The 17,935-nt window shown below is 43.3% G+C and overlaps 1 protein-coding gene across 4 annotated transcripts in view; it reads left to right on the top strand.

The window, feature by feature from the left end:
• CNIH2 (cornichon family AMPA receptor auxiliary protein 2) overlaps window positions 1-17,935 on the top strand; it is a 119,597-nt gene continuing 101,662 nt past the window's right edge. For all 4 annotated transcript variants that reach the window (XM_075326243.1, XM_075326242.1, XM_075326241.1 and 1 more), the window contains exon 1: window positions 1-88. In XM_075326243.1, coding sequence (XP_075182358.1) covers window positions 8-88 — 81 coding nt within the window. In that variant the 5' untranslated portion in view covers window positions 1-7. The remainder of the gene's footprint in view (window positions 89-17,935) is intronic.

The following is a 17,935-nucleotide window of genomic DNA, read 5'->3' as shown; positions in this document are numbered from 1 at the left end:
TCCAGCCATGGCGTTTACCTTTGCTGCGTTCTGCTACATGCTGACCCTCGTCCTCTGCGCTTCTCTCATCTTCTTCATCATCTGGCACGTAAGTTTCCCACCTGCTGGGTTGGAATTGGGGGGATGCAATGCACTAAGCTGTGATCTAACTAGTGGAGGGGTAATTAATCTTGATCTTACCCAGTGAGGACATCAATAGTAGTGAAGGGGTAAACGAAATATGTATAAGACAGGGCTAGGGGAGATTACTGCGTGACCCCAGGTAATTTAGGAAGCGCAAGGCTGGCCTATGGCATCTGCGGTGTGAAGATAGCCTAGATGTGGGCACAGTATGGGGGATTCCGGCAGAGCAGCACATGTCTGTCTGTGTGCAGATATAATGTGTGCAGATATAATGTGTGCAGATATAATGTGTGCAGATATAATGTGTGCAGATATAATGTGTGCAGATATAATGTGTGCAGATATAATGTGTGCAGATATAATGTGTGCAGATATGTGTGCAGATATAATGTGTGCAGGTCTCAGGTGTAGCTGCACAGTTCACTGCCCCAGTCACAGCTGCTCTTGTGCTCCACCAAGTCCTTTACTCTCTGCCTCTTATCCTCACTCCCATTCTGTGTCGCTTTTGCACTAGATATATAACTACATAGGAAAAATCGATTTTCCTGGTTCCAGGTGAGAGAGATCAAAGAATCAATACAGAAGAGACTATAATTTATTTATTTATTGATTAAAGATTCATTCATCTCTTGTACGTGTGTATGAATACATATACAGTACATACATACATATACATACATACATATATATATACATATACATACATACAGTACATACATACATATACATACATACATATACATACATATACATACATACATATACATATACATACATACATACATATATACATATACATACATACATACAGTACATACATACATATACATACATATACATACATACATATATAAATATTTACATATACATACATGCATACAGTACATACATACATATACATACATACATACACATTCTGACATCTAGGGAACTTTATCTGAGAGTGGGCACAGATGTGAACAGAATGTGGTGACTATTATTGCAGGAGCATGGCCACCAAGAGGAGAGATCATGGCATGTTATTACATATGGCTACACAGACATCTGCACAGAAGTCCTGTGTATGCAGCCAGCATTGTGCATGACATTTGTCTACTGAGCCATGTGTATGAAGGCAGCATTGTGATGGCACTTATCTACTGAGTCATGTGTATGAAGGAAGCATTGTGCATGGCACTTATCTACTGAGCCCTGTGTATGAATCCAGCATTGTGCATGACATTTATCTACTGAGCCATGTGTATGAATACATTATTGTGCATGACATTTATCTACTGAGCCATGTGTATGAAGCCAGCATTGTGCATGGCACATATCTACTGAGCCATGTGTATGAAGGCAGGATTGTGTATGACATTTATCTACTGAGCCATGTGTATGAAGCCAGCATTTTGCATGGAACTTATCTACTGAGCCTTGTGTATGAAACAAGCATATTGCATGGCACTTATCTACTGAGCCCTGTGTATGAGGGCAGCATTGTGCATGGCACTTATCTACTGAGCCCTGTGTATGAAGCCAGCATTGTGTATGGCACTTATCTACTGAGCCATGTGTATGAAGCCAGCATTTGTGCATGGCACTTATCTACTAACCATGTATATGAAGCCAGCATTGTGCACGACACTTATCTACTGAGCCCTGTGTATGAAGCCAGCATAGTGCATGACTCTTACCTACTGATCCCTGTGTATTAAGCCATTGAGCAGGACACTTATCTACTGAGCCCTGTGTATGAAGCCAGCAATGTGCATGGCTCTTACCTACTGATCCCTGTGTATTAAGCCAGCATTGTGAAGGACACTTATCTACTGAGCCCTGTGTATGAAGCCAGCATTGTGCATGGCACTTATCTACTGAGCCCTGTGTATGAAGCCAGCAATGTGCATGGCTCTTACCTACTGATCCCTGTGTATTAAGCCATTGAGCAGGACACTTATCTACTGAGCCCTGTGTATGAAGCCAGCATTGTGCATGGCACTTATCTACTGAGCAGTAAATAGGTGTGAAAATATATTGTGGTTGTTCTGAAATAACAATATCTGTCTTCATATTTATATGATATATGATACAGTAAATACAGTATCTTTCCATGTATCATTGGCCTAGATCCCTCCATGTATTGTATTGATAATCTGGTCACATGGTTCTTTTTTATGGCCTGTCCTATTGTTCTGACCTGCCTGATTGCGAGGTTTGGACATTATTGTCAGCGCCGCTCTGTGCATTGATAAATCCGCTCCTACAATGAATGTACAAATAGATCTGGTGTCACAATGTGTGTATAATTGTTGGGGCCACATTTTCTGAGGCCCCCGCCCTCCCCCATGTGTTCATCCTTTATGTTTCTGCTTCTCTTTGTTGCTGTGGAGACTGATCTAGTATCCATGGAAACTGCATATGTTTATAAAGTGGTACCCAGAGAAGTGGGCATGCCCCATGTACAGCACAAATCCGGTGCACGGCCCCCCTCCATTGTGCACATACATCCGCCATCCCCTTTGCTCCCGTTGTCGTCTGTCACCTGTCATTCTCTGTCTCCTCCACACTTTCCCTTTTTGCTTACCTGTCTACATTGCTATTCTCTGCTGGAGGCAGTGATACATTGTCTTCATTATATTATCATAATAAAACAGCCACAAGAACAGCAACACCCCACAGCTGCAACTAAATTGCCATTAAGTAAATGGTTGTTTTTTTTCTCGAGGATTATTTGATACTTTTTTCCAATTTTGAAATAATAAACAAAGAAAATAAAATAAAAAAAAATTCAGATTTTTTCAGATTATCGGGGACAATGGAGTCTTTTGCACAATGAAAATGACTAGACAGCAATATATTATGTTAATTCATAATAGGAACTTGTAAAGACATCAGGTTGTGTTAAAGGGAATCTGTCACCAAGTTTTTGCCATGTAATCTGAGAACAGCATAATGTAGAGGCAGAGATCCTGATTCCAGCAATGTGTCACTTACTGGGCTGCTTAGTGTAGCATAATGTAGGGGAAGAGATCCTGATTCCAGCCATGTGTCACTTACTGGGCTGCTTAGTGTAGCATAATGTAGGGGAAGAGATCCTGATTCCAGCCATGTGTCACTTACTGGGCTGCTTAGTGCAGCATAATGTAGGGGAAGAGATCCTGATTCCAGCAATGTGTCACTTACTGGGCTGCTTAGTGTAGCATAATGTAGGGGAAGAGATCCTGATTCCAGCCATGTGTCACTTACTGGGCTGCTTAGTGCAGCATAATGTAGAGGCAGAGATCCTGATTCCAGCAATGTGTCACTTACTGGGCTGCTTAGTGTAGCATAATGTAGGGGAAGAGATCCTGATTCCAGCCATGTGTCACTTACTGGGCTGCTTAGTGTAGCATAATGTAGGGTCAGAGATCCTGATTCCAACGATGTGTCGCTTCCTGGGATGCTTAGTGTAGTTTTGATAAAATTACAGTTTAATTAGCAGGAGATTATCATTAGAGGACTACTTGGCATGGTGCAGGTAGTCCAGCATATTCATGAGCTCTGTATACCGTAACTGCTAGATCTGCAGCAGGGAAAACATTGATGTATCAAAATGATAGCAAACAGCTCAGTAAGTGACACATCGCTGGAATCAGGGTCTCTCTCTCTACATTATGTTGCTCTCAGATGGGGGAGCAAAAACCTGGTGACAGATTCCCATTAAAGTCCACACACACACACACATATATATATATATATATATATATATATATATATATATATATATCAATTATTTGTGAGGAAAGGGTAAAATCAGGAAAAGTTCAGGAGCAAAAACCTATACAAAGGGTGAGAATGAAGAGGTCCAACAGGCAGAAATTTATCTAAATGTGTGTGTGCGTGCGTGCAAACGTGTGTGCGTATATATATATATATTTATATATATATTTATATATATATATATTTTTATATATATATATATATATATATATATATATATATATTTTTTATATATATATATATATATATATATATAGATATAGATATATATAGAGATACATACACACACAGATACATCTGAGCCTGTTGGACCTCTTACAATTTTTTATAGGTTTTATAAACTTTTCCTGGTTTTACCCTTTCTTCACAACAAATTGATTTATATATATATATATATATATATATATATATATTATATATATGTATCTCGTGATATGGTATATATAATCTTCTAGGATGCCACTGCTCCTAAAGTTTTTGCTGCAGTTTTTTTTAGCTAAACCCATGGGGAAATATAAAAAGAATAAATGAGTTGGGGCTTGTTGCCGCAGCAAAAATGCTGTTTTTCTTGCTTGATTTTTTTTTGGTGGGGGAAGAGGATGAAAATCTGGGTTTCAGGCTCCGTTCACACAATGAGCTTTTGGTGAGTTTTTGATGTTGAACCTGTTAGGTAAAGTTAGGTTACTTGCATTTTTATCAGATTTTTTTTCCTCTCTTTGGTGTCATGTAACATGTTTTAAACAAAGTTGCTTTGTTTTTTATACTTCCTTGTATTTGGCTTTGAAATAACTTTTATATACACCGAGATGTCATGGTCTCTCAGTGGTTTGCACTGTACGGTGGCTCAGTGGTTCGCACTGTAGGGTGGCTCAGTGATTACATAGCATTGTATGGTGGCTCAGTGGTTCACACTTCATGGTGGCTCAATGGTTAGCAGTGTACGGTGACTCAGTGGTTAGCACTGTATGGTGGTTCAGTGTTTCACACTGTACCATCGCTCAGTGTTTAGCGCTGTATGGGGACTCAGTGGTTCAGACTGTACGGTGGCTAAGTGGGTCGCGCTGTATGGTGGCTTAGTGGTTAGCACTGTATGGTGGCTCAGTGGTTAGCACTGTATGGTGACTCAGTGGTTTGCACTGTATGGTGGCTCAGTGGTTAGCACTGTATGGTGACTCAGTGGTTAGCACTGTACAGTGGCTCAGTGATTCGCACTGTACGATGGCTTAGTGGTTAGCACTGTACAGTGCCTCAGTGATTCGCACTGTACGATGGCTCAGTGGTTAGTACTGTACAGTGCCTCACTAGTTAGCACTGTACGATAGCTCAGTGGTTTGCACTGCAGTCTTGCAGCGCTGGGGTCCTGGGTTCAAATCCCACCAAGTATAACATGTGTAAAAAGTTTGTATGTTCTCCCTGTGTTTGCGTGGGTTTCCTCTGGTTTCCTTCCACACTCCAAAGGCATACAGATAGAGAATTTAGATTGTGAGCCCCAATGGGGACAGTGTTACTGATATATGCATATCGCTGTGGAATTAATGGCACTATATAAGTGAGTAAATATTATTATTATTATTATTATTATTCTTAGTTGCAGATTACATGGGGTTTTGATATGTTTTTGGTGCTTTTTTTCCACATCTAATGCAAGTCTATGGGAAAAATCTGCACCTAAAACTCCGGGAACCCCCAGGAGAAATTAACATAGCCCGAATCTGAAACACTGAGTAAAAAATAAATATTAACACCGCAAAAAAGGAAAAAAGGGCAACAGCAATTACTGCCCCGGGTCACAGACACTAGTGCACCGCAGGATGCAGCCTCCACCATGATAAAGCTTGTGTATTGTGGCCCTGATCCATGGCTGCTCGGTGTGACTGGTCGCCCATCAGTGTTTGCGCCTGTCTGTATCCTGCAAGGATCATTATTGTCACCAGGTATTGGTAATGGCTGCTTCGTGAATTACTTCTACAATATCCCTACATAATAGCACTAAGGACGGAATTGCTCCAGCACTTACTCATTGCAGCCATCATTCTCTGACCTTAATGAATATATATATATATATATATATATATATATATATATATATACTATATATATTCTGTATATATATATATATATATATATATATATATATATATATGTATATATATCCTTTTTGCTTTATGTATCGAAAAAAAGGACGTCAGAAGTGAGTAATCTGATGTAATCCGGCACCTGTGTCCCATAGAGCTAAACGGTATCTGTCTCTTTTAGGTGATCTGTTCCTATAGGTGTGAATATGACCTGTCTTGCAGAATTGATAAGGATTTATCTTATTGAGTTGAATAGGTACTGTGCCAGTGAACTGAATAGGATCTGTCCCATTGAAATTAATAGGATCTGTCTCATTGAGATGACCAGGATCTGTCCCACTGAGCTGAATATGATCTGCCCCATTGAAATTAACAGGATCTGTCCCATAGAGCTGAATAGGATCTGTACTAAAAGGTGAATAGGATCTGTACTAAAAGGTGAATAGGATCTGTCCCATAGAGCTGAATAGTATCTGTCCCACTATGCTGAATATGATCTGACCCATAGAGATGAACAGGATCTGAACTATAGAGATGAACAGGATCTTTTCCATTCAGCTGAACTGGATCTGGCCCATATAGCTGAATAGGATCTATCCCATAGATATAAATAGTATCTGCCCCATAGAGGTGAATAGAATCTGTCGCATAGAGCTGAATAGGATCTATCCCATAGAGATGAATAGTATCTGACCCATAGTGATGAACACCATATGTCCCATATAGCTGAATAGTATGTATCCCGTAGAGATGAATAGTATCTTTACCTTAGAGATAAATTGGATGCATCCCATTAAGCTGAAAAAGATTTGTCCCATAAAGCTGAATAGGATCCATCCCATGGGAATGAATAATATCTATCCCATAGAGCTGAACAGGATCTGTCCCATATAGCTGAATAGGATCTATCCCATAGAGATAAATAGTATCTGTCTCATAGAGTTGAATAGTTGAATAGAATTTGTCCCATAGAGCTAAATAGGATCTATCCCATAAAGATGAATAGGATTTGACCCATAGAGATGAATAGGATTTATCCCATAGAGATGAACAGGATCTGTCCCATAGAGCTGAATAGGATCTATCCCATAGAGATGAACAGGATCTCTCAGAGCTGAATAGGATCTATCCCATAGAGATAAATGGTATCTGTCTCATAGAGTTGAATAGAATTTGTCCCATAGAGCTGAATAGGATCTATCCCATAAAAATGAATAGGATTTGACCCATAGAGATGAATAGGAATTATCCCTTAGAGATGAACATGATCTGTCCCATAGAGCTGAAAATGATCTATCCCATAGAGATGAATAGGATCTATCCCATAGAGCTGAATAGGATCTATCCCATAGAGCTGAATAGGATTTGTCCCGTAGAGATGGATGTGATCTGTCCCATAGAGATGAAAAGGATCTATCCCATAGAGATGAATAGGATCTATCCCATAGAGCTGAATAGGATCTGTCCCGTAGAGATGAAAGTGATCTGTCCCATAGAGATGAAAAGGATCTATCCCATAGAGATGAATAGGATCTATCCCATAGAGCTAAATAGGATATGTCCAGTAAAGATGAATAGGATCTGTCCCGTAGAGATGAATAAGATCTGTCCCGTAGAGAAGAATGTGATCTGTCCCATAGAGATGAATAGGATCTATCCCATAGATATGAATAGGATCTGACACATAGAGACGAACAGGATCTATCCCATAGAGATGAATAGGATCTGGGGATGGATTCAACATCATTTCTGGGTTTTTTTCCAAACATATTGAGCAAAAAATTGAGTAAAGCACCATGGGTACCATACCGACACGACATGTCCTGCTGTCCTATTTCCATTCTGCTGTATAAGTACGGCACAGCAGGCGGCCATAGAACAGCTTCCTTTTAAAAGTTCAAAGAATTGCCTGCACCTAAATAGCGGGACGCTGAACAATTTCCTGGGTAAATTGCTTGAAATTACAGTGCTGGTGACGTAGAGCCGAGAGCCGCAGCTCCCAACCACTGCCGGTATCTCACATGCAATACGGCACTGACATCCGAGGGTTAATAGTGGGATCCGGATGGAGACTATCAGAACCATGAAAGCTTTGTGTCCTGAAGGAATGGAAATGTAGAAAGGGGATCTCCATATAACCCGGATCTCCAGTCCATATATGATATACAGGTACATATACCGTACAAATACCCAGCGCTCTCCAGTCCTATGTGTGATATAGATATTGCCATATACAGTAGGGGGCAAAAGGTTTAGGAAGGTGTGGGAAAAATGCCACAAAGTAAGATTTATTTTTATCAATTAGCTTGTCTGCTTTTCAGCTTTAGACTCCAGCAATTAATAGACCTTTGGTCACATGACATGATGTCACAAAGGTCCTTAAGCAGTCTTATCATCAGCATATAAATGTCGGGGTTACTAGGGGAATAGGGGCCGTGTTATATTGCCCAGTTTGCTCCCTAATGCCAGTCCTCCATACCAGCCTGTCTCCTGTTCTGTTCCTTTAGACTACTGCAATTAAGAAACCTTTGGTCACATGACGGAATGTCACAAAGGTCCTTAAGACTAGCAGAAACTAAAAAGTGGGGAGACAAAAGGGCGCAATAGGGTCTTACCCGATATAACAAGTGGTGATAGGAAAGGAACAGTAACACTCACCTGATAGGGTTGAGCCAGTCACAACTCCTTCAAAAGCATGTGAGTGTCCGTGTGGTTCAAGCAGCGGCCCCGTATAACAATATAGAATGTAAAATATATAGAGGGAACCAACCACGGGTATATGCCGTGCTTAAGAACCACTGAGGTGGAAATATTGTGAAAATTTCTCTTTTATTTACAGCATTCCTACGCGTTTCAGAGACAAAGACCGTCTCCTTCTTCAGGGAAAAAAATGATGATTTCTTTTTTTCCTGAAGAAGGAGACGGTCTTTGTCTCTGAAACGCGTAGGAATGCTGTAAATAAAAGAGAAATTTTCACAATATTTCCACCTCAGTGGTTCTTAAGCACGGCATATACCCGTGGTTGGTTCCCTCTATATATTTTACATTCTACAAAGGTCCTTAAGCAGTCTTATCATCAGCATATAAATGTCGGGGTTACTAGGAGAATAGGGGCCTTGCTATATTGCCCAGTTTGCTCCCTAATGCCAGTCCTCCATACCAGCCTGTCTCCTGTTCTGTTCCTTTAGACTACTGGAATTAAGAGACCTTTTGTCACATTACGTGATGTCACAAAGGTCCTTAAGCAGTCTTATCATCAGGATATAAATGCTGGGGCCCCTAGGAGAATAGGAGCCTTGTTATATTGCCCAGTTTGCTGCCTAATGGCAGTCCTCCATACCAGCCTTTCTCCTGTTCAGTTCTTTAGACTACTGGAATTAAGAGCCCTATGGTCACATGACATGATGTCACAAAGGTCCTTAAGCAGTTTTATCACAGCATATACATTTTGGGGTCCCTATGAGAATAGGGGCCTTGTAATATTGCCCAGTTTGCTCCCTAATGCCAGTCCTGCATACCAGCCTGTCTCCTGATCAGTTCTTTTAGACTACTGGAATTAAAAGACCTTTGGTCACATGACCGTGAAGTCATCTAAGGTCCATAGACAATCTTAACCTCGGAACACATGTTTTGGTGCCTAAATGGGTGGGTGTTCTGAGAAATTGCACAGTTTCACTGCCCCTAACGATGACCCTGACTGTAACTAGTTCTTATTTTTGGAGTAAGGGTTATATTTCAAGAATAATCCAAAAATCTTGTAATATCATGCTAGGGCTTATTCTTGGGGTAGGAGAACACGGTATAATCCCACACGGATTTGATGAGGTGAGATCAGGGCTCCGTGGGGGCCGGATCATCACTTCCAGGACTCCTTGTTCTTCTTTAGATAGTACTTAATGACATTGGCTAGATGTTTGGGGTTGTTTTATGGCTGCAGAATAAATTTGGAGCCAATGAGACGCCTCCCGGATGGGATTACATGAGGGATAAGTATGTGCCTAGATTTCTCAGTAGTGAGTCCATTATTCGTGACCAAATACCCAATTTTATTTACTGAAATACAGCCACAAACTTGCAAGGACCCTCCACCATCCTTCACTGTTGTCTGCAGACCCTCATTGTTGTGCCACTCTCCAAACCTAGCCTTCTGTTACAGCCAAACATTTCACATTTTGACTCATCAGTCTGGATCACCTGCTGACATTTTTCTGCACCCCAATTTCTATGTTTTCATTAATAGTTGTCACTTTGCTTAGTTTCTATGTGGAAGGTTTGGCTTTTTGAAGATGACATCTCTGAACAGTAGATGGGTGTAGCTTGGTCCCCCTGAAAACTGCCAGTTCCGAGATGATGGCACTGCTGGTCACCTTCCGATTTTAAAGCAACGTAATCATAAGTCTTTCATGTACTGTTCCTCGCCTGACCACTACACCTACAGTCCACAACGTTGCCCATTTGTTGTTGCTTCTTCAAAAGTTCTTGTACATCACATCTTGAAACCTCAGTCTGCTTTGAAATATTTGCCTGGTAGAGATCTTGCAAATGCAGTATAACTACCTTGGGTCTAGATCCTGTACTCATTCTTGCCATTTGGTGTATGACCTATGAAATGAAACGGTCTTCCACATCCTCACCTTTGTAGCAGATTTTGTCTGTTCCTCACCCAGTTTGGAGCCTCCTACACAGCTGTTTCCGTTTCAGTGAATTATTTTGTTTCGAGAGAAGACATTAAAGAAAAGACAAGTGCAAATAGGGTCTTATCTGCGAGGAAAGCAGTATTGCTGAATTTACTGCGTTGGCACCTGGTGGGGTGTCACGATTCCCCTGTGCAGAGAATCTTGCAGACTAGAAGATGCTCTGCTGCGTTTTCTTGAACTACAGACCTGTCAGTGACACAGTTCCTCGGTGCAGAGCATCTTGCCTTTGGAGATGCTCTGCTGCAGCTAGCAGTTTAATTAACAGGATTCCATGTTGGGGCTGATTGATCAGCTATTCCACCTTCCTAGTTATCGCTCAGGCTTCTTTACTGAGCATGCTCGCCCAGAACCTTGCCAGTTGTATTATCTGGTTCTCCAGTCGTGCTAGTGTTCTAATCTTTGTTTTCTGACCCTGGACTGTTATTTGACTCCTCTCTGCCTGCTTCCTGTTCCTGTCGGAATCTCCTGCCTTTTGACCTCGGATCGTTACCTGACCATGTCTCTGTTTTCTCCCTGAACTTATTTGTGACCTGACTACGCTTCTGTTTACTTCTTGTGCTGATATGTGTTCTCCTGTTACTGGATCCCAGCTTTCCTGACTAAATAGTGACTATCATCACATGGGGGTTGCATATCCACCTCCCAGGAATACGCTCAAAGGTGCGGCTGCTGCGGCCCCTCGGATAGAACAAATGGAATTCAGAAAATACTGGTTAAATATCCGTGCTGTCGAAGAACAAGATACATGGTGTATCTTTTCCATAGGGCACACGGATATTTAATCCTTCTTTCCCTGACATCCAATGATTATGTTTCAGCATACGCTCACAAGCAAAAGGGTAACAATGTTTTGAAATTTTGACTTTCAGGCTCCATATCTCACCATCCACTACAGCTTTGAGCATAAGATGACCTTCATTTTATAGCCAATCATCTTGGCTATCTCATACATAAATTTGGCTTGCAACTATTTAGCATATGATTAGTTATGCAGATTCTTGTCAGGTCACTGCATTGTTACTGTTTTGCTCTTAAAATCTAAATTGTATTTTTTATTATTTTCTTAGCATTTTGTAAACCCACCTTTGGCTTTCCAAATTTTGAAAATTTATAAAAGATATTCATATTTTTCAAACCTGCCTAAATCGTTTGCAAGCTACAGTATATGGGACCAGCGTTCTCCAGTCCTATACATGATGTACATATGTAAATATTCCATATGCACTGGAGCTTTTCCCATCTGTATGGAATAAATCAGCCGAGCCTCTTGTGATTTTTCATTCTGGAACCAAGCATTAAGTCACGCCAGAAATATAGATTCCAGCCTGTTTTATTGAAAGTCCGGGAATGTAGTTGCCATGGAGACTTGCGTGCTGATTGGCTGAACCGTTTTCAGCAAACTGCTTTATTCTCTAGAACTTTGATTTGTTGACAGCAAATCACGTGATTTCAAGATGACTTTTTCAAGTGTAAATTGCAATCCAAATATATATATGCCTGCATTATAATTAAGAGCGGCGGGGATGTTTGCAGGCAGCGTGCCTTTTGGAACCAGGAATCTGGCAAGTCCATTAAAGAGCTCCGAGCAGGGTGCACCTTTTCTTTTTTCTTGTAATGGCCTTCAGCTTGATCTCGAGCCATGATGACTTGATGGATGAATGCTCTGTAGGAAGATTGATCTTGTGCTGCCTAGATGGGTCCACCAGGGTCTTCTCTGCCTGAATAGATCCACGAGGGCCTTCTCCACCTACATAGGTCTACCAGGGTCTTCTGCACCTAAATAGGTCCACCAGGGTCTTCTCCGCCTAGATAGGTCCACCAGGGTCTTATCGACCTAGATAGGTCCACCAGGGTCTTCCCCGTCTAGATAGGTCCACTAGGGTCTTCTCGGCCTAGATTGGTCTACCAGGGTCTTCTCTACCTACATAGGTCCACCAGGATCGTCTCCGCCTAGATAGGTCTACCAGGGTCTTCTCGGGCTAGATATGTTTACCAGGGTCTTCTCTACCTAGATAAGTCTACCAGAATCTTCTCCGCCTACATAGGTCCACTCCGCCTAGATAGGTCCACCAGAGTCTTCTCTGGCTAGATAGGTTCACCAGGGTCTTCTCTGCTTAGATAGGTCTACCATGGTCTTTTCACCTAGATAGGTCTACCAGGGTCTTCTCTGGCTAGATAGGTTTACCAGGGTCTTCTCTACCTAGATAAGTCTACCAGAGTCTTCTCCGCCTACATAGGTCCACTCCGCCTAGATAGGTCCACCAGAGTCTTCTCTGGCTAGATAGGTTCACCAGGGTCTTCTCCGCTTAGATAGGTCTACCATGGTCTTTTCACCTAGAAAGGTCTACCAGGGTCTTCTCTGCCTAGATAGGTCCACCAGGGTCTTCTCCACTGTTTTCTTGATAGTATCAAGCTATCAGGTTGCTGGTCTTCATCTTCGCCTTGTTCCTTCTATTCTTTCGACCATGAGGTCCTTCTCCAGTGATTTCGCTCTTCGTATGATGTGTACAAAGTACACAAGTCATAGTTTGGTGATTCTTTTTTTGAGTAACATGTCTGTCTTGATTTGTTCCAAAATTGATTTGTTTGTTCTTCTTTTCATCCATGGTATTGATAACATCCTTCTCCAGCACCACATTTCAAAGGCTTTTATTCTTCTTCAGTCTTGTTTCTTTATCGCCCAAGTTTTGCATCCATGTAACTACAGAAAAGACCAGACTATGTACAAGCCGTGTCGAAATGTTCCTCAATTTGAGGACCTTATCCAGTGACTTCATTGTTGATTTGCCCATAGCCATTCTCCTATCGACTTCTGTCCGGTGTCCTCAATGCATCTTGACTGATCATTGATTTGACTAGGTTGATGTCCTTTACAACTTCCAGCTCGTCCCTGTCCATCTCAATTGTGTCCAAGTCATACCTGGCAGTAGTCAATATCTTTGTCTTCTTTGTATTGAGTAGGAGTCCCATGTTTGAGCCTTCCATCTTGACACTCTGTAATGCACCATTACGCCCCCTGAATTTGCGTCCTTGGTACTGCCCTAGCTTATGAAGGACAGCACTCATTCTTAGAGCATACACTGCCCCACATGTGTGAGCATGCGCTCTGATGCTAGCTGTGTCAGCTGCGCATGCGCACAGTGACTTTGCACCTTCTCCTTCCTGGCTCTTCTGATAGTCGGTCGTACACAAGGATGTGTAGTGAGCGTGATCCACAGAGAGCCACTGTGTGGACATAATTGAGAGGAGAAGACTCAGGTCCCGATTCATAATTTGCAGATTTTTTTAAGGGACTTTTTTTCAGATTGTGTAATTCGTTGTTTTTTTGCATCAAATTCTTCAAAATGAGTGAATTTTTATGCAAAATTAAATATTCTTTCTTTGTATCGTTTACTTTTTTTGTGCCAAAAAATAGTCACACACGCCTTCAAAATTTTACATTGGTTTTGGGCTCCACTAGGTTACAATTGCATAAAAAGTTTGAAACATTTTGAAAAGTTGCAAATCACGAATTAGGTTAAAACATTTGTATTACCAAAAATCAATCCCATATTGGAGAAGAAAAATAAAAACCAGACAAAACCAGGTAACGTTAAAGGAAACATGTCTTCTACAAAAATTCCGCTAAAAGACTTAGAAGTACTTTGCGCGTTGCGACATCGCTACTGCGATATCGTCGAGGTCAAATCGAAAGTGACGCACATCCGGCGCCGGTAACGATGTCGCAACGTGTAAAGCCTAGATGCGCAGATAAACGATCGCAAAAGCGTCGTAAATCGGTGATCTGTGTAGCATCGGACATTTTCATAATGTCGCACCAATAGGACATACGATGTTGTTCCTCGTTCCTGCGGCAGCACACATCGTGTGAAGCTACAGGAGTGAGGAACATCTCCTTACCTGCCTCCACTGGCTATGCGGAAGGAAGGAGGGGGGCGGGATGTTTACGTCCCGCTCATCTCCGCCCCTCCGCTTCTATTGGCCGCCTGCCATGTGACGTCGCTGTGACACCGCACGACCCGCCCCCTTACGAAGGAGGCGGGTCGCCGGCCAGAGCGACGTCGCAGGGCAGGTGAGTGCGTGTGAAGCTGCCGTAGCGACAATATTCGCTACGGCAGCTATCACAAGATATCGCATGTGCGACGGGGGCGGGGACTATTGCGCTCGGCATCGCTAGCATCAGCTAGCGATGTAGCAGCGTGCAAAGTACTCCTTAGTGTTAACACTGTTAAGTGTGTACTTACACATAGTTTTTTTCATCTGACTTTTTGAGGCTGATGGATGCTTAAAAAAAAAGATTTTTGTTGGGGGTTTGTTGCATTTTTTTGCTTTGGGCATTTTTTTTGCTTCAATTGATTCAGAAGAAAAAAATTGGAGGAGAAAAGAAACTTTGAAAAACCAGCAAAGTTCATTAGACGTGTTTGCCAAATAAAGTTAATAGAAAGGTTATTCAAAGAGTATTTATAATGGTTTTTCATATCAATTTTAGAACAGAATCTGCTTCAAAATCCCCAATTGAAAAAATAGCTGTAAACATAGTCCAAAGGGGGTAAAGCTCAAAATAAGGAGCATTTCTTTCTACTTAGAGCTGATAATGCTACGACTTAAGGAAATATGTTTTGTTTGAAACGCCTCAACATTTTCATGGAACTTGACATATTATCAGGAGTGATGAGCGTGCACTACCATGCTCGGGTGCTCTGTACTCGTAACTAGTGATGAGTGGGCACTACCATGCTCGGGTGCTCAGTACTGGTAACTAGTGATGAGCGGGCACTACCATGCTCGGGTGCTCAGTACTGGTAACTAGTGATGAGCGAGCACTACCATGCTCGGGTGCTCAGTACTCGTAACTAGTGATGAGCAGACACTACCATGCTCGGGTGCTCAGTACTCGTAACTAGTGATGAGTGAGCACTAGCATGCTCGGGTGCTCAGTACTCGTATCTAGTGATGAGCGGGCACTACCATGCTCAGGTGCTCAGTACTGGTAACTAGTGATGAGCGGGCACTACCATGCTCGGGTGCTCAGTACTGGTAACTAGTGATGAGTGAGCACTACCATGCTCGGGTGCTCAGTACTGGTAACTAGTGATGAGCGAGCACTACCATGCTCGGGTGCTCAGTACTGGTAACTAGTGATGAGCGTGCACTACCATGCTCGGGTGCTCTGTACTCGTAACTAGTGATGAGCGGGCACTACCATGCTCGGGTGCTCTGTACTCCTAACTAGTGGTGAGCGGGCACTACCATACTCAGGTGCTCAGTACTCGTAACTAGTGATGAGCAGACACTACCATGCTCAGGTGCTCAGTACTGGTAACTAGTGATGAGTGAGCACTACCATGCTCGGGTGCTCGGTATTCGTAACTAGTGATGAGCGGGCACTACCATGCTCGGGTGCTCAGTACTGGTAACTAGTGATGAGTGAGCACTACCATGCTCGGGTGCTCGGTACTTGTAACTAGTGATGAGCAGGCACTACCATGCTCGGGTGCTCAGTACTGGTAACTAGTGATGAGTGAGCACTACCATGCTCGGGTGCTCAGTACTGGTAACTAGTGATGAGCGAGCACTACCATGCTCGGGTGCTCAGTACTGGTAACTAGTGATGAGCGTGCACTACCATGCTCGGGTGCTCTGTACTCGTAACTAGTGATGAGCGGGCACTACCATGCTCGGGTGCTCTGTACTCCTAACTAGTGGTGAGCGGGCACTACCATGCTCAGGTGCTCAGTACTCGTAACTAGTGATGAGCAGACACTACCATGCTCAGGTGCTCAGTACTGGTAACTAGTGATGAGTGAGCACTACCATGCTCGGGTGCTCGGTATTCGTAACTAGTGATGAGCGGGCACTACCATGCTCGGGTGCTCAGTACTGGTAACTAGTGATGAGTGAGCACTACCATGCTCGGGTGCTCGGTACTTGTAACTAGTGATGAGCAGGCACTACCATGCTCGGGTGCTCAGTACTCGTAACTAGTGATGAGCAGACACTACCATGCTCGGGTGCTCAGTACTGGTAACTAGTGATGAGCGAGCACTACCATGCTCGGGTGCTCGGTACTCGTAACTAGTGATGAGAGGGCACTACCATGCTCGGGTGCTCAGTACTGGTAACTAGTGATGAGTGAGCACTACCATGCTCGGGTGCTCGGTACTCGTAACTAGTGATGAGCGGGCACTACCATGCTCGGGTGCTCTGTACTCGTAACTAGCGATGAGTGGGCACTACCATGCTCGGGTGCTCTGTACTCATAACTAGTGATGAGCGGGCACTACCATGCTCGGGTGCTCAGTACTCGTAACTAGTGATGAGCAGGCACTACCATGCTCGGGTGCTCAGTACTCGTAACTAGTGATGAGCGAGCACTACCATGCTCGGGTGCTCGGTACTCGTAACTAGTGATGAGCGGGCACTACCATGCTCAGGTGCTCGGTACTCGTAACTAGTGATGAGCGGGCACTACCATGCTCGGGTGCTCTGTACTCGTAACTAGTGATGAGTGGGCACTACCATGCTCGGGTGCTCTGTACTCATAACTAGTGATGAGCGGGCACTACCATGCTCGGGTGCTCAGTACTCGTAACTAGTGATGAGCGAGCACTACCATGCTCGGGTGCTCGGTACTCGTAACTAGTGATGAGCGGGCACTACCATGCTCAGGTGCTCGGTACTCGTAACTAGTGATGAGCGGGCACTACCATGCTCAGGTGCTCAGTACTGGTAACTAGTGATGAGCGGGCACTACCATGCTCCGGTGCTCAGTACTTGTAACTAGTGATGAGCGGGCACTACCATGCTCGGGTGCTCTGTACTCGTAACTAGTGATGAGCGGGCACTACCATGCTCGGGTGCTCTGTACTCATAACTAGTGATGAGCGGGCACTACCATGCTCGGGTGCTCAGTACTCGTAACTAGTGATGAGCGAGCACTACCATGCTCGGGTGCTCGGTACTCGTAACTAGTGATGAGCGGGCACTACCATGCTCAGGTGCTCGGTACTCGTAACTAGTGATGAGCGGGCACTACCATGCTCAGGTGCTCAGTACTGGTAACTAGTGAAGAGGGGGCACTACCATGCTCCGGTGCTCAGTACTTGTAACTAGTGATGAGCGGGCACTACCATGCTCGGGTGCTCTGTACTCGTAACTAGTGATGAGCGGGCACTACCATGCTCGGGTGCTCTGTATTCGTAACTAGTCATGAGGGGGCACTACCATGCTCGGGTGCTCAGTACTTGTAACTAGTGATGAGCGGGCACTACCATGCTCGGGTGCTCTGTACTCGTAACT

The sequence above is a fragment of the Anomaloglossus baeobatrachus genome, chromosome 10 (assembly GCF_048569485.1).
Source record: "Anomaloglossus baeobatrachus isolate aAnoBae1 chromosome 10, aAnoBae1.hap1, whole genome shotgun sequence".
NCBI classification, from domain to species: domain Eukaryota; kingdom Metazoa; phylum Chordata; class Amphibia; order Anura; family Aromobatidae; genus Anomaloglossus; species Anomaloglossus baeobatrachus.
Note: the sequence above shows the minus strand (reverse complement) of the source record. Positions and strands in the feature narration are given on the sequence as shown.